We start from the raw sequence: 18,267 nt of genomic DNA on the forward strand, positions 1-18,267 counted from the left end.
CTCCTCAGTAGTAGCACCTGCCCTGTGGAATGCCCTCCCATCAGATGTCAAGGGAATAAACAACTATCTGAGTATCAGAAGACATCTGAAGGCAGCCCTGTTTAGGGTAGTTTTTTAATGTTTTAAGTTTTATTCTGTTTTTAAGGTTCTGTTGAAAGCCACCCAGAGTAGCTGGGGAAACCTAGCCAGGTGGGCAGGGTAGAAATAAAAAAGTTGTTGTTGTTATATTTAACTCAATCAGAGGTCAGAATTGAGGTTTCCTGTGATGCCCTTCATTCTTAACCCAAGTTTGGATGAACATCTGTCAGGGATCCTTTTGCTGTGATTACTACATTAGACCCTGTCCAACTCTTCATTTATATGAGTCTATATTCATTAAACTTCCCCAATGTTCAACATTATCCCCATTCCGCTGATAGAAAGGATCCAGAAGGGAGTGTCTCAATTCTAATGTCACACTATGGAGGAACACGTGATTTAATCTCAAAGATTTATTTAAACGTGCCATATAGAATTGAACAGACAGACTTGTTAATTATTTTAATTCTTTCTTATGTTTAGCTGCTCTTTGCTATTCAGATCAGGTCTCAGTAAAATGACATAGCATTTTGGGGAAAAGATGCAGCCCAGTAACCCACAACTGGAGGCCAAGATGGAGAAGATCTCCACGGCCACCATGTACTTCCCCTTGGTACTCAGATACGTGGGAACAAAGGACAGCCATACCGTGCAAAAGATCAACATGCTGAAGGTGATGAACTTGGCTTCATTGAAACTGTCGGGCAACTTTCTAGCTAAGAAGGCCAGCGTGAAGCTGACAATGGCCAGGAGACACAGGAAGCCCAACACACAGTAAAGCATGACAGTCGACCCTTCATTGCATTCAAGCACAATTTCTTTCGGCATTGAGTGTTTGTCAAGGTCTGGGAATGGGGGAGTGGTTGCCAGCCAGACACTACAGATTGTGGCTTGAATCAGGGAGCAGGACAGGACTATGGAGATGGCTAATTGTTTCCCCACCCACTTCCTTATCCTGGACCCTGGCTTCGTGGCCATGAAAGCTAGCACCACAATGGTGGTTTTGGCCAATACGCAAGAAACTGCCACGGAGAAGATTATGCTAAAAAGTATTTGTCGAAGGAGGCAGGTCACAACCTCCGGTTGTCCAATGAACAGCAAAGCAGAAAGGAAGGAGAGCAGGAGGGCAAGGAGGAGAGTGTAGGTGAGGCCCCTGTTGTTGGCTCTGACTATGGGTGTGTCCTTGTTCTTCATAAAGATTCCAAGCACAAAAGCTGAGATGCAAGAAAAGGAGAGAGCAACAGTGTCCAAGCTGATCCCCAGAAGCTCTTTGTGAGAAAGGAAGCTGATGGTTTTCGGAAGGCATGTATCCTGACCAATGTTTGGATATTGATCTCCAGGACATTGAAAGCAATCATCCATATCTGGAATCAGAATACAAAGAACATAGCAAGCATAAATGAGAATCTCAGCCCTTGCACCATGCATCAATTCATTTATTTCTTCCTTTGCAACAGTGTTGGTAGAAGAGAAATATCAAAGTTAATCTTGCAATAGGAATGGTACAGTATATATCCCTGTTCCCAGATACAGGGGTATGTTCAGGCCATGTGTTTTAAAGGGGTGATGAAATATTTTTAAAAATGCATTTTTAGAAGGTTTGAAAGTGTTTTAGATATTCATACACCTCAGACTTCATACTTTCTATATCACATTCAGGTGCATATGCAGTTTTAAAAATATTTATATGTTTATTAAAAGTTTTCAGAGTGAGAATACACCTGTACCTCAGAAGTCAAACAGAATCCATTCCAGAAGTCCGTTTGACTTCTGAAACATTTGAAAACCAAAGTGTGGCTTCTGATTGGCTGCAGGAAGCCATTGAAGCCCCATGGAACTACTGAGAGTTGCAATTGAAATGATCTGGAAGGCACCAGGTTAGTGACATCTGGCATTGACATTAATAATAATAATAATAATAATATAAACAAAAAATCCCCCTCCCACAGATCATTTAAAAGGGCATTGATGTCAATCAGCCCAAAGCCTGATTGAAGAATAGAACAACCACCACAGTCAAAGCAATGTGAATTCAATGTGTAAATTTAAAATTCCTGGAGTGAGTCGGTAGGTTGATGCAATGAAGAAGAGCTTCTTGTTGGGGGCTGGCACAGGCTTGTTTAAATCCCCTGGGTGGAGACCTGGTTGTTCCCTCAAGCCCACCCCTGGAGACCCCAGCCCTCTGCACCAGCCAACCACTGGCCAATTTGGCAGGCTGACGTGGAGCAGGATTTCAAGGCAGGAGCGTGAGCCGAAGCTCACGCTCCAGCAAGGATCGGACCCCAACACATAGCCCAGTATCTTTGGCGAGGGGGGCTCTGGCTGTCCCGCAAATCCACCACATCCCTAATAGGGGGTAAGCAGGCTTGTCCTCAAAGAAGTTAAGCACTTCTTGAAGCAGAAAAAAAATGCAGATTTTGAAGCCTGGAGTTGCAAATCTCCTTGAACCATCATCCAAGGGGGTGATGATGTGCTATGTTGTCTTGTACAGAGAAAAAGGTGGATGTTAAATAATGTTGACTTTTATAAACTGATGTGGATAAGCAAGGTCATAGCTGTTCAGTTTTATGAGGTACTGACTAGATCCACTATCTATATGAAATTTCTTACCTTTCTGGTTTGAGATTTTCCCTTCTGGACATGGAAAGCAATCATAGCAGCAAAATGGCTTTCCTTCTTTCTTGGTCCTGCTATAACCTGGATGGCAGTGGTCATTACACATGGAAAGGGGCTGTGACTGTGCATAAAAGAAATAAAAATGTGCTTACTTGAGATCTTATATTTTGGAAATTTTATCTCAGTCTTCTCTATCAGTTGAGAGATGTGACAGGAAAGGTCAGGGAATGGATTTGACCCAATGAATTAAAAGCCACCTTCATCCTCTGAAATATCCCCAAATTGGAATGAGATTTATACCAGCATAGGAACATTTAAAGGATAGGGGATTGCAAAAGGTGCTCTTCGGCCACACCAGTGAGAGCCCAGGATGGCTTTAGATGGGTGGTTGAACAGTCTGCAGATTTTCTCTACTACCAGCAACCTTCGACTAGAACAATGAAAAGGCCAAAGGACTTTGCATAGTAATGAAGTTCCAGCATTCTGCAAGGTGAATGTTTTGGTTTGAAAGCATGATTTCACCAGAGACCTCAAAAATTCAAGAACATTGAACTACAACCATTTGAGTATCTAGATAACTCACTTCTTGAATAGTGAGGAAATTAGTCAATGCAGCCTGAAATATGCAAGGACTGCACCTGGTTAAATTGTTTGGGCCAGATGATGGGATCCTCATGAATGGTGAAGACGTTGTCCAGGGAGGTCAGAGCATCTTTCTTATCTTGGAGAGTCGGAGGGTCTATCTTTCCAACTTTAACCCTGAAGAAGGTCTGGTTTGGGAATGTGACCCAGTTTATAATGTCAAATCCAGCAGCTAGTTCCCCATTTTGATCAAAGGACACCATTTCCCCCACACTGTTGTTAAATGAAATACTTCTGAGAATACGGTGGAGCTGAATTATGAGGAAGAGAAATTGTAAGTGTGTAAAGGTGCAAAAGATGGAACTATGAAATATGGTGATAAAATATTTTACTTGGAGTGTTCAGATTGTGTTTCCTTAAAAGTCTTTATACAGGCCAATGGCATCAACAGTAACAATAAATCACCTAAAATTTCAGATGAGCTCCATTTTTACCCAACAATGCCTCTGGGGTGATACTATATGATAATAAATTATTCTTCTAAATAAGTTATTTCTGAGGAAATTGTGACTACCAGGCTGCTCATGGAAATAGACACAACTCTTGTAGAGATGGTCGAATTACATTTTAAAGCAAAGAGGTGGGAAACTGAAAGAACGCTCCTCTCTTGTTCTGGTAACTACTTCCCAAAAAATACACATAAATTCAATGTGTGTTTTAAAATAGTTCCATTACAAAGTTTTATCATCACTAGTTATAGTCAAACCACTGTTCAGCTTTTTATAACTTGCAATGGGCAGGGGTTGTTGTTTTTTTTAGAAGAAAGTCATTTCTTCAACCACCATTTAGATGCCAATATTCTATCCTTAATAATGATGCAAGTTTCTGAACCATCTAAGGGTTGCTGTTGCACCAAATATGTGGTGGTGTCTTCCATGTGATCAGGCCATTACCTGCCACTGTTGTGGCTCCAGAAGCTTCCATCTTCCACCATGTGACATTCCTGTGTATTTGAATTGTGATAAATATCTGGCATGCAAACTATGTGCTATTGCATAAACTGCATTGTAGACGCTGTAACTATGAGCAGTCATGCCCATTTCAAACACAGAAACAGGAAGCATCTCCAGCCTCTCATTCCCAGAACACCTTTTCCTGTCCATCTTGTGTGCCGCAGAACTGGGAAATGAACACTCAAATGATTCTTCCCAGAACTCCCTGATGAAGCCATCTTCTTCTCCTGAAGCAGGGTTTCTGTTCTGAAGAAATGTGTAGAAAAGCAGCACCTCCTTTGAATGAACTGAAAGGGACAAAGCACCATGGAGAAAATGTATGTCCCAATCTCTTTGGAAGGGGAATGATGTGAAATCCATCTGGGCTGTCATAATCCAAATTTTAGCCATTGTCCTCCATGGCATATTCTCCATTTCTGCAATCTGAGGCATTCCTCTAAAAACCATCATGGTCTGAATTTCTCCATGCACAAGCACAACATGGGCAGTACTTGACATAGCAACACTGACTGTCTTAAAGCCTTCTCCTATCATGTCTCCAAAGCCACTGGAAGAAGTTAGTTTGGGGAATTTTTCTATGAAGTCGAAGCAGATGCCACCCTGGGAAAGCAGAGGAAGTATGTTCTCTATAAAGCTCTCTGTGTTGTCATCATCTTGGGAAACAACCCCAATCCACGTCCATGAGAAATGCAGAAGTAAGTGGAGAATTCCCTTGTACTGAAAGGCTCCATTTGGGAACATCCGGTGGAAGAAGACAGCCTGAGTTTCATTATTCATGACTGGAGAAGAGCCATATATGAGCTAGTTTTGAAAAGGTAAGGGAAGAGAAACATTTGTCGCTTTGTGAGTACAGAGAAATGACAAATTGTGCTTTCCCCCTCAAATTGTTTTACCCTTGAATACCAAAACCAATCCAGTACTAAATATCTATAAAGAAAGATTGATATGGATGTAATGAATCAGGTATATAATCTTAGAAAATATATTTGACCTGTGGTCCTGCTCACCCCATTCCTCACCTAACATCACTCTGCTAACTACAGGGCCATATAAGGTAGGGAAAACTTTCACATTCAAAATATCTAATGGGTAAAACATCTTTGGTACTGAAATCATGCTATATTTAAATAGCCTGCGAAAATTTAGCTAGCGGTCCATCAAAGAAGAACAAGGAGTAGGAAACTACCTTAGGTCACTGAGCCATGAGGCCTTTTCCTCTTTTTTTTCTATTGGTACAGAAATGAATAAGATGATAGATAGATGATAGATGATGATGATAGATGATAGATGATGATGATAGATAGATGATAGATGATAGATAGATAGATGATAGATGATAGATAGATAGATGATAGATGATAGATAGATAGATAGATAGATAGATAGATAGATAGATAGATAGATATAGATAGATGATAGATATATAGATGATAGATAGATAGATAGAGATAGATAATAGACCGCAAGGTGTTTTTTATTTCAGTAATATTCTGAATGTGTCTATTTCAGTCACAGCTTTTCCAGTTTTCAAGACGCATCAAGATGGAGGTGAATGGCATTCAAATGACTTGTTCAACTTAGAGGTTCCCCACACACGTCTTACTTGTGGCATCTTGTATATGCTCAGGATAGTTGCCATGTGAAGACAGACATTAGAGTTTGGTCCCCCGATGACTGCTACTGGAGTATTCTCAACATCACACTTGTAGTTAGGGATGAACTTGGCCCGTCTAGAGAGAAGTTCTATGGAGGCTTGATAGGTCCAGCTGGCACTGAAATGACTGTTATAGACGTGAAATCCAAGGGTGACATTGGGCAAGATTTGGGAGTTGGCATTGATCTCCTTCACGGCAAATGCCAAGGCCAGGATGTGCTGGTAGTTCTGAGTCAGGACCCTTTATCAAGTGTCATATGGTGAGAGTCATGTGTTACATTTTACACCATCGGCTTCAGTTCATCACATTCACAACATTTCAGTTCAGTGTATAAATTAATTGCACATAAATAGTTTTTAAGGCCAAGGTCAAAAGTAGTGTGAACAGGAGCTGGTTGTAAAACAAGGACCTCCAACTTCAAACATCATCTCATTTACAAACATACAGTCATTGTGTTGCAAACAGAAGCAGCAGCAGCAGCAATAGAAATTTGCAGCACAAATATTTTCATTGGAAAAGACGCCTCAAAGCACCACTCTTCCTAAACTCTTGGAAATCAACTATTCTCACATTAGATTTACTGCCTGTAATGTTGATGAACAAACCCTGAAAGTCATTTTGCCGTACCTCTCTCAGAAAGCAGGGAATAAAACACTAAACTAATGCAAAAATATATCATTGAAACTCAAGACATTACATATAGTATCCCTCTCTATATCAGTTCCAAGAAATGTCCCACATATTTAGCATCAAAATGGAGAGATAGTGATCATCTCTATGAAGCACAATTGAAAGCAGTATGCTGTCCAGACTACTATGTAACGAGAAAATGATTAATCTGTAGTTTGCTCTTCCTCACGTTAAAAAGAGGGACAGAGATTTCAGATATCCTCAATAATAATCCCCCAAACTAACTGGCTGACTCTAAAGACAATCAATAAAGCAACAGTTTCCACCCAAATCCAATACAAAAGGACAGCATGTCTGGGGAAAGTATCATTAAAACACTATGATATGGCTTTAAAGCAACATACATGTGGTCATCAGAAAGTTCCTGAGCCGGATGTTGTTCAAAGGTTATGGTGCTTGAAGATATGTAGATCTGGGAAATAATGCCAGCGATGATGAGGTCTCCCGACTGATAATATTTGTGAATTATAGGAACAGGTTCATTGATAGAACATATCCCCCGGGACAGCAGTAGGAATATCACCACCCCAAATAATAACATCTTGCAGAGAGTTTAATGGTAGACACCAAGCCATCTGCTCTGTGATTCTTATTCAGCAGAATTTGAATGATCACTCACCCAGCTGATTCAAGGGCAAAAAATACAGAAGAAAGAATAGGTGGCCATTCAGAGCTATGTCTATAGGCCCAGCTCTGAGTGACTCTTAGATATTAATAACACCCCTTAGTCTTTGATTGTTATTTTGCATGGGACCAGTAGACCGCTCCAAGGATGGGGGGGAGTACAAATAATGGTGATTAATTTGATAATTGCAGGTCTGTTAAGAACTTGATCTGATTCATTGTTTCTCTGCAATATTGCAAAAGAAAACATGTTTTTCACATCTCAGCTGAAGTCTTCTCTGGACAATCCTCAGTGGAAGGAAGTTTTAACTTGTGATAGTTACAAATGTGCTCACAACTGAGGTCTTAAAAAAAACCCCAGCACAGGCATGTAACTGGTTTGAACTATATTTAATCACTGAGGTGGAGTCAACTTTTGCATAAGTTCCAAATGGACCCTTATTTTGAAAACTTGAATGTTTTAGAATCCAAATGAAAAACCACATTTGGCCCTTCTTTGTGGTGTCACTGCATCTGGGGGGAGGCAGTCAATAGAGCTTCTTGTGCCACCAGGCCCACTGATTAGATGTCTGGCACATGGGCTCTGTCTGGATGAAGTGGGCAAGGCCTGGAAACAGACCAGAGGGGGGAATCTTCCTCTATGACCCACCCTGCAGATGTATTTCACTTTTAAAATTAATTACCCAGCGTTCACCATGAGGTTACAGCAACTTGCAACAAATAGGAAATAGAATTTTAAAATAGATACAAAAGAGCAGAATTTCAACATCTCTACTTTCTCCTGCTGTCTTCAGCTGATCCAGCCTTTCACGGATAACACATGCTTTGAATATGAACACAGAAATGCTTCCCTTAAAAAAACCTGGAGATGTTTGGACTATATTTCATAGTAGTCATGTTTGGTGCTCCTTGTTGTGGTCTTCACTGCAAAAGAGAGAGAACCCTGAAGATGCTGCGAGTCATTAGGAGAAATTGAGAAGTCAAAGCTGATTTCATGGAAAGCTGTTGTGATCCAGACTTCTGCCCCTATTTCCTTCTCATGCACACTGAGTATTGAGCAGGATACAATGATTTCCATGACATTGGTTACATAGCAAAGAAACATCCAGAGGAGGAAAGGTTCACTTGGGCTGATCGGGTTTTTAAAATGATTCAAATTACTTTCTTTCAATGTTTCGGATAAGGCAATGCAAATCCCTCTGCTGTGGCTCAGGCCTTAAGCAACTCAGGCCTGCGACCCATGTCTCAAACTTCAACACTTGCACACTGACATCAGCAGAAGTCACACAAATCTTTTCCAAAGTACAAAACTTAAACAGACTGGCAAATACTCACCTTTTCTCCACACAAGCTATTATAGCAACAATTATGATTTTTTTTCCTGGAAGTGCAATAAGTATTCAGTTGCTTCTGTTGATTAAAAAAATAAGGTTTTGATCCAGACAGTTTTAGTAGTTTAGCCTATTTCACTCCAAGATAAGTACTATTATAAGTCTGAATCCAGCCCAATATCTCACAGATATTTTCTTTTGTTTCAAACAGTCTCTTCTAAATATAAGTAATGTCTAGATCCAAACCGCAGTTCACATTGCATTTTATCTACACTAAATAAATAATAAAGAATGCAACAGTAACATAGGTCTCAGTCCAATAAATTACAGCACAATTTAGCTCATGTGTATTATTTTTCTTTATTAGATTCCTAGACTACCCTTCATCCGAAGATCACAGGGCAGTTTACAGTATAAAAACATAAAAATACATACCATAATAACAAAACCAGTACACTCCCCCTCAGTACAAAAGGCCACAGGAATAATTAGTTATTTCTCCTTGGCTTAATTCCTGTCACTTACACATCGCTAATTTAAAATGGTCAAATAATTTAGAATATTTCATTGTTTTGTTCTTCTTAGCTGTTCCTTGTTGTTCAGCTCAGGTCTCAACAGGATGATATAGAGCTTTGGAGAAAAGATACAAACCAGCAACCCAGCACTGGAGGCCAAGATGGAGAAAATCTCCACGGCAACCATATATTTCCCCCTTGTGCTGAGATAGGTTGGGACAAAGGTCAACCAAACACTGCAAAAGACCAACATACTGAAGGTGATAAACTTGGCTTCATTAAAACTACCAGGCAACTTACGGGCTAGGAAAGCGACACAGAAGCTGACAGTGGCAAGCAAACCTATGAAGCCCAAGACGCAGTAAAACAAGGCGACTGAGCCCTCATTACATTCTAGTATAATTTCTTTAACAACTGAGTGCATGTTGAACTCTGGGAATGGGGTAGAGGTTGAGAGCCACACCGTACAAATAGTGCTTTGAATCAGGGAGGAGCCAAGAACAATGGAAACAGCCAGTCTCTTCCCCAACCATTTCCTCATTCGGGATCCAGGCATGGTGGCCATGAAAGCTAGAACGACAATGGTGGTTTTGGCCAGAACACAAGACACAGCTGCTGTGAAGATAATGCCAAAAGCAGTTTGTCGAAGAAGGCATGTCAGTGTTTTTGGTTGGCCAATGAAGAGCAAAGCACAAAGGAAGGAGAGAAGGAGGAACATGAGGAGAGCGTAGGTGAGATTCCGGTTGTTGGCTTTGACAATGGGAGTGCCCTGGTGCTTAACAAAGATGCCAAGCACTAAAGCTGTAAGGAATGAAAAGGAAAGAGCCAATATTGCCAGAGTCATCCCCAAAGCTTCTTCATAAGACAGGAAACTTATGACTTTTGGAATGCATGAATCCTGGGCATTATTTGGATACTGATCCTCTGGACATTGCAAACAGTCATCCATGTCTGGAAAAGAAAACATAAGGTTTGAAATATGGGAGCCCTGTTTACAGCGGAATAAGCAAGAATAAAGAAATAATAATAATCACTAGTTGGGGTAGCCAATATTAATTCTACAAAACCTAGAAAGATGTGTTCTTGGTAGATGTATGACAAGCATATCTTTGTCTTTCTTATGCAATTATATACAGTGGTACCTCGCAAGACGAATGCCTCGCAAGACGAAAAACGCGCAAGACGAAAGAGTTTTTCGTTTTTTGAGTTGCTTCGCAAGACGACTTTCCCTATGGGCTTGCTGCGCAAGACGAAAACGTCTTGCAAGAGCAACTCATAGCACGCGGTGTGGTAGCCTTTTTTGAGGTTTTGGGGAAACCGTGCTTTGCAAGACGAAAAATTCGCAAGATGAAAAATTCGCAAGGCGAAGAAACTCGCAGAATGAATTAATTTCGTCTTGTGAGGCACCACTGTATTCAGGATACTGTACTCAGAGATAGTAGGTGTGGAACCTGGTTGTGGATTCCAATCAGAAGGGGATACTATCCCTGGAAATTTCATCCAGTTCTGTTAAAAAAGGGGGGGAGAGCATTCCATAGATGGGGTGCCACTGCAGAGAAGACCTGTTCTCGTGTTACCACCCTCCTGCCTCTCGAGGAGGCGGCACATGAAGGAGGGCCTCGGAAGATGATCTCAGGGTCCAGGTAGGTTCATACGGGAAGAGGTGGTCCTTGAGGTATTGCGATCCTGAGCCATTTAAGGCTTTATAGGTCAAAACCAGCACTTTGAATTGGGCCCTGAAACTAATTGGTAGCCAGTGCAGTTGGACCACGATTGGTGTAATATGTTCAAACCGTCTTGTTCCCTTGAGCAACCTGGCTGCTGAATTCTGCACTAGCTGAAGTATCTGAACCATCTTCAGAGGCAGCCCTACGTATAACGCACTGCAGTAATCTAACCTTGAGGTTACCAGAGCATAGACAACAGTAGTTAGGCTATCCCTGTCCAGATAGGGGAGTAACTGGGCCACAAGATGAAGCTGGGTCAATTTGCACTACCCATGCAAAGTAAAATTAAATAACACAGCATGTGCAAAGAGATAGTTAAACATCTTGCGGTTAAGTCATTTGTGAAAATTTTCCATTATACTACTTACCCTTCTGGTTTGAGATCTTCCCTTCTGGACAGGGAAGGCAATCATAGCAGCAGAATGGCTCCCCTTCCTTCTTGGTTCGACTATAACCCAAATGGCAATTGTCGTTACAAAGAGAAAGGGGCAGTGCCTGTACATAAAATCATAGAAACATATATGCTATAAACATGGTGTCCCCAGACTGACTCCAACATCTGCATCCCTTAGGACAGGTGTGGGGACCTTCAAGTCTTGGCAATGCTTGCTTGGAATATGGGTGTTGCAGTTTAGAAAAATCTGGAGACCTGAAGATTCCTCACTCTTGTCTTAGGGGAAGGGCCATAGCTCAACAGTAGAATATCTGCTTTGCATGCATAAGCTCCTGGGTTCAATCCCAGGCAGCTCCTGTTAGGGTTCAGAAAGACCTTGGTCTTGAGCCCCAGAGACCAGTTTCCAGTCAGTGTCAACTCTACTGAGCTAGATGGGTCATTTGTCTGGCTGGTTATAAAGCATCTTCCCGTGTTGCTATGTATATTGAATGGAATGTAAGAAAAGCAGTGTCTAGAAACATCTCATCATATCATGATTACCATTAAACTTATTTATTTCATTTATCACTTTGATACAAAACAATCTAAAGGCATCTTACAATATACAGAATAAAGTAAAAATGCAAGAATAGCACAAGAGGGTAAAAACACAACGAACAACAAAGCACTAAATAGCATCATGCACTAGTTCTCATAGAGTTGTATGCCTTATGTGGTCCATGCAATTAGGACAACTGTATGAGCAGGGTCTTCACTGCACCAAGTCCCTATAAATAGATAGCCATATGCATATGTAAACAAACATGTTCACATCTACCACGCAACATGCAAACATGGCGGACACGATTAGCAATAGCACAGTTTGTGGCATGCTCCAAAGGGTGTGAGCCTACCTGCCAGTGTGTAAATGAAGATGCAAAGGAAGATGACTACAGACAGATGTTTTGCCATGACACTTTTTAGATAGAGCCCACAAAAATGGGCCTGAACTGTACCTGGTTAAATCTGCTGGGCCACACAATTGCATCCTCATGAATGGTGAACTGTTTGCCCGAAGCGGCCTGTGGGTCTATCCCGCCAACTCTTACTTGAAGAATGGACTGGTTTGCGAATGTCACCCAGTTCATTATATCAAATGCAGACTCCAGTTCTCCATTTTGGTTGAAATAAACCTTTTCCCCAGCACTATTATTAAAGACGCTACTTCTCACCCAGTGGCTGAGCTAAATTCAGGAGGGGGAAAGAGAATGGGAATAGAAGGGTAATTAATAACTATATAGGTAAAGGTAAAGGACCCCTGGATGGTTAAGTGCGGCGACTATGGGGTGTAGCGCTCGTTTCGCTTCAGGCCGAGGCAGCCAGCGTTTGTCCACAGATAGCTTTCCAGGTCATGTGGCCAGCATGACTAAACTGCTTTTGGCACAACAAAACACCTTTACGGAAGCCAGAGCGCATGGAAACGCTGTTTACCTTCCCACCACAGCAGTACCTATTTATCTACTTGCACTGGTATGCTTTTGAACTGCCAGGTTGGCAGAAACTGGGACAGAGCAACGGGAGCTCACCCCATCGCACGGACTCGAACTGCCGACCTTTTGATCGGCAAGCCCAAGAGGCTCAGTGGTTTAGACCACAGCGCCACCTGCATCCCCAAATATAACTAGATATAGCAGGTTGATGGTGAGCTTTCCCACTTGAGGGATATGAGGTCCTTCAACAAAGGATTTATAAAGACTAGTAGTAGATGCAATTATAGTTATCAAGCACTAAAAGCCCCACATCTCCACCATCTTCTTTGTCATCACCTTCATTCCATCAAGAAGAATGCTTAACAACCAAGCAGCACAAGGAAAGGAAGAAGGAAGATTTAAAGTCTTTCAAGCAGCCTTTACGTCTTATGAACAAGTAAGGCTTGTTACTACCTTTTTGTTTAGAATAAAGGAGGGTTAAGCTCCACCAACTGAAGGGATTTTTAAAGAGGTTTGAAGAATTCACAGGGGATAAGGCTGTCAATGCCTGCTGACCATCATGTCCATGTTCTGCTTCCATGGTTGAAGGCAGGATGCCTCTGATTGCCAGTTGCTAGGAATCAAAATTGGGGTGAGCCCTGTTGCAATCAGGTCCTGTGGGCATCTGGCTGGACATTGTGAGAAGAGGATGTTGGAGTAGATGGGTCCTTGGCCTGATCCTGCAGGATCTGATTACGTCCTCAAGTAAGTGGATGCAGATAACTGACCTTCTGTATATGCTTTCGTAGTATATTATATTACTACTGCTGCTTGGGGAATTTGCTGAATTTCAGCAAGATTTTATATGATGCATCTTTTAATGAAAAACAATTATACAAAAGACACAGACCATTCTGCAGCAACTGCCATTTGGCATTAAATAAAACTCCTGTTGCAATCTCCTGTTAGTGAGATGAATGGCCTATCCCCATTCAGGATGAGTCCTCACTGAGCTCCCTGGCAGCTTCTACTGACATATGTAAAACAGATTCATAAAACAGTGAATCATGTTTTCAACAAGACATGTAATTTGGTCTTTAGATGCGAACCCATAATACTAATACTAATAATAATAATAATAATACCTATTCAGGTTGAGTAAGTTAAAAAGTTATAACACGATTAGGAAATAGAGGATATAGCAAGAAACAAAATTTAAGGTGGTAGACCTCTAGTCGAGAAGGAGGGAAGTCATAGGATCACTGGAGCCAAAAGGTGTGTTAATGAAAATATAATGTGATGTAATGATAATATATGTAAAAAATTAATAAAAATTGTTATATGGGGGAAAAAGATGCTAACCACTGTTGGTGAGAACAGAAACTTTTCAAACACTCTGGATTCTTCCCTTTTTTTATTATTTCCAAGGGTATGGGGAGCATTCCTGCATTATTGCGCTCCTGATCTTACCTTCCACACCTGTTGATTCCAAAACGTCAGCCATCCTCCATCCACGATTGCTCTGTGTTTGAATTGAGATGAGTGTGCGGCATGCAAGGCATGTGCCACAGCATAGACTGCATTGTAGATGCTGTAGCTGTGTCCAGTCATGCTCGTTTGAAAAATAGACCCCGGAAGAGTCTCCAGCTTCTCCTCCCCAGTGCAAATTTTGCCATCCTGTATATTTTCCCCAGAGTCAGGGAAATCGCACGCAAATGCCTTTTCCCAGTACACCTTCATAAAGCCATCTTCTTTTTCCAAGATGGGATTTCTCGTCTGAAAAAAATCCTGGAATCCCAAGACCTCCTTTGAGTGAATTGTGAAGGACAGAGCACCATGGAGGAAGTCAATGTCCAGATCTCTTTGAAAGGGAAGTGATGTGAAATCCATCTGGACTGTCATGACCCAAACTTTCCCTTTGGCCTTCATTGGTATACCTTCATATTCTGACATTTCAGGAAATGCTCTCAAAACTGTCATGGAATCAATTTCACCATGAATGAGCAACACATTGACAGTACTTCTCATGGCAATATTAAATGTCTTGAGTCCATCTGTAACCACGTCTGTAACACTGCTAGAATATGTAATTGTTGGAAATCTTTCCATGAAATCAAAGCAGATTCCTCTCAGGATAAATTTTGGAACCACGCTCTGTATAAACCTGTCTCCATTCTCGTCATTCACAGTCAACAAACCAGTCCATGTCCACCTGAAATGTAGCAATAACTTGAGAATCCCTTCATACTGATGGTCTAGATTTGGGAACATTTGGTGGTAGAAAGCAGCTTCAGTTTTTATTTTTCCCACTGGAGAAGAGCCATAGATGAGCTAAATGAAAGGTAGGGAGTGAGGAGAAGAGATACTTTTAAAAAAGGGTGAGGTGGTTTACTTGTTTACTTGTATTGGCAGCAGTTAAAATCCAACCTAGATTTCAGATTTGTTGCTGTTGTTGTTGAGTGCTGACGACCTGGGAGTTTTTCAGTTTTTCTCAAGCTTAAGAGAAAGTGGTGGAATTCAAAGGTATAAATATGCTGACCAATTCTCTAAACCAGAGCTTTCCAAACATTTCATGTTGGTGACACACTTTTTAAGAGATGCATCATTTCATGACCTAGTAATTCAATTTTACTAGCAAACTGGAGGTTAAACTAACCCTTTTCCAGCCCTGGGAGGAGTGTGGGGCACATTTGTGCGACACAGCGACACACCAACATGTTGCGACACACAGTTTGGAAAGCTCTTCTCTAAACCTAGCAAAGGAATTCACTTTGTCCTCACTTGTGAAACTATAGTGGCAGAAAGTATATACTGAAAGAGGGTTGTGCCAGTCTACTCAAACAATTGCACGCATTTGCCTTTCGTGGTTGTGCCATGTCTTACATTCACTGGCATAGCAGGGCTTCCACCATATTCTGTTGTTGGATTAGAACTCCCATAATCTATGAGCACTGACCACGTTGTCTGGGGCTAATGAAAGTTGGATTTCAATCTCATCTGAAGGACACCACACTGGTATATTTACTGTAGTCCCTCAGCCAGTTTACTTCAAGCATAGATCAGCACAATTAGACACAAATATTTATATTAAGATATCCGTCCAGCTCTTCACCATTTATTTCCATGGCAGTTATCATATATTAAGCAATAAGGGGAAAGAGCAAAGGGAAAAGGATGAACAAAAAAGGATGAACACAGTGACAGTTGTAAAGGTACAGCTGATCTTCAGAACTTGCAAAGTGCCATGCCTTTGCCTCAAAAGAAGACCCAATGGTCTGGGTAGTTTGACACCATGAGAGGTGCTCTGGGAGAATTTTACCTGTGGAATCTTGTAGATGCTCAGTATAGTTGCCATGTGGAGACAGACTTCAGAGTTAGAGCCTCCAATGACTGCTACGGGGTTATTCTGGAGGTCACACTTGTAGTTGGGGATGTATCTGCCATATGTAGAGAGGAGTTCCAAGGAGACACGATAGGTCCAGCTTGGGCTGAACTGACTGTTGTAGATGTGGAAGCCCAGGGTGAGGTTGGGTAAGATTTGGGGGTTTACATTGATCTCCTTTACAGCAAATACTAATGCCAGGATGTGTTGGTAGAGCTGTGTCATGATCCTGAAATGATAGTTATGTACATGCTGTGCCACAGTGCGTTTCCTTCTGGATGGGACATCTGCTACACTTCAGTTGAGCTAATAATATTTTACAGATCAATCTATCTCAGTCTAGGGAAATCTGGAGGAACATTAGCACACACAGATTCCAGCCCTAAACTGGGGGACTAAGCCTTTAAAAAAAAAGAGTTTGACTTACACAATCCCTTTTGCTAAGGTTGCTTCCACTGGGATGCTAGGTCATTTGAAGGAAACCCAATGGAGTATGGAGTAGATCTCCACCTGCTCCAGCACTGCCATGCACCTGGGAACATCTCCCGTTTTGGGGGCTTACCCTGGCCTTGTATGATCCAGGTGAGCTCCAAATCAGCTGGAATGGGAGACTTACATCACTGTATCTCTGTCTGATCTGGGATGAGGGGTTTCAGCTGGCTGAGCCCAGGATGATCCACCTTGCAGATCCTGGCTTTGAATTGCTCCTTAAGCTGCTGAGAGAAATAGGCTGGGGATGTTAGATTCATGGCTGCCACAACTAAAAAGACAACAGGAAGGTGATGATTAATGTGGCTTAGCTACAGGTATGATGCAATTATTTGACAAAGGCAGGGAAAGTTGAGCTGCCATTCTTCTCCCATTCACTGGATCTAACACTGATCTATGGGCCTGGCTCTTCCAGGGAAAATATAATAAATATGTGGTATCAGAGGATTTTAGAAAACAAATCTTACACAATGTCATCAAAGAGGTCACTAGAAGGACATTTTTCGAAGTCTATTGAGTTGAAGAATATGTAGATCTGAGACATAATACCAGCAATGATGAGGTCTCCTGGCTGGTAGTACTTGTGAAGAATAGGAAGGGGATTACTGATGCTGCATTCAATATTAGGAATCTTGCATGTCACCTGAGGCAAAGGCACTGGTTGCCATAGTACAAATCCAACCATCTTGCATGAAATAATTCTTCTTGTACATAAATTCTCCCACCTCCACATTCTCCTTTGCTGAGTCCTGTACTGCAGCCTGCACAGCCTGGCTTAAGGAGACACTAGGGGCTGATTTGTGGCTCAGATGGTGCAGGATAAAGTCTCTGTTATGAGACGGACCAAGCGCTGGCTATCTCGTCATACCTTGGAAATGTACAAGGGATATTAGTAGGATCCTCCTACTTTCCTTAATAATAATGCAGCTCATAGTACCCTTATATGGGGAGAAGTGTCTTCTGTTCTTATGTTAATAATTACAAGGGTGATAATCACATTATTATGGTTTACAGGCACTTAGATGTGATGGCTGCAATCATCCAGTTTATGTCATCACCTAGTTGTCTTATGGAAATTAATGGGCCCAGATGATGCAATTTGTAGCAAGAAACTAGATGGATGTAACTATAGTAGTTAGGGGCAGATGATGTTTATATTCTCAACTTTGCACTATCAGGGACCATTAAGCAAACAATATGCTAGGTGCATTATACTTGAAAGTGAAGTTGGGCTGCTTGCTCTGTGCAGGTCTCAGAGGTCTATATGAATAGAGAGAATGAGGGTATTTTGTGGGTATTTTCCAGAGTTCAAAAGTAGCAGAAAAGTTTCAAAAGATTCCCTATTAATAAGATGATGTTTGAAATCCCCTTGAAAAGTTATTGTGTGTGGCGGGAGTTTAATATCCTTGAGAACCAGCCCTAAGTTTGTATTCTCTGTAGTCCTGACTTCTGTTCATTTGTAATGAGACGCCTAGAGAGCAAAGGATCAACTCAGCAACTCAGCAGACTCTCCACCTCTTCCCATGCCAGAGATTGCCCGCCTTGTAAGGTCTGCCAGAGACTATTCATTGTCTGCCCAGTGATACACTGTAGAAACTTCCAAGCTTACTTAAGTAGAGTTTGACTTTTTCAACCCCGGTCTGGTGGAACGCTCTGTCACAAGAGATCAGGGCCCTGTGGGATTTGACATCTTTCCGCAGGGTCTGCAAGATGGAGTTGTTCC

At 41.6% G+C, this 18,267-nt stretch overlaps 2 protein-coding genes across 2 annotated transcripts; both read right to left on the reverse strand.

Moving 5' to 3' along the window:
• Nucleotides 1-540: 540 nt before the first annotated feature.
• LOC114586904 (vomeronasal type-2 receptor 26-like) lies at nt 541-7,175 on the reverse strand. Its single transcript, XM_077920640.1, has 6 exons — nt 6,979-7,175; nt 5,893-6,070; nt 4,230-5,090; nt 3,333-3,587; nt 2,689-2,815; nt 541-1,442 (listed from the first exon to the last, which is right to left on the reverse strand). The coding sequence occupies exons 1-6, from the start codon at nt 7,173-7,175 to the stop codon at nt 541-543; spliced, it is 2,520 nt and encodes an 839-aa protein (XP_077776766.1).
• A 1,978-nt stretch (nt 7,176-9,153) lies between these two features.
• On the reverse strand, nt 9,154-17,229 carry LOC114586905 (vomeronasal type-2 receptor 26-like). Its single transcript, XM_077920641.1, has 5 exons — nt 17,012-17,229; nt 15,993-16,284; nt 14,144-15,004; nt 11,200-11,326; nt 9,154-10,055 (listed from the first exon to the last, which is right to left on the reverse strand). Exons 1-5 carry the CDS (start codon nt 17,227-17,229, stop codon nt 9,154-9,156), a joined length of 2,400 nt encoding a protein of 799 aa, XP_077776767.1.
• Nucleotides 17,230-18,267: the final 1,038 nt, after the last annotated feature.

The sequence above is a fragment of the Podarcis muralis genome, chromosome 16 (genome assembly GCF_964188315.1).
Source record: "Podarcis muralis chromosome 16, rPodMur119.hap1.1, whole genome shotgun sequence".
NCBI lineage: Eukaryota > Metazoa > Chordata > Lepidosauria > Squamata > Lacertidae > Podarcis > Podarcis muralis.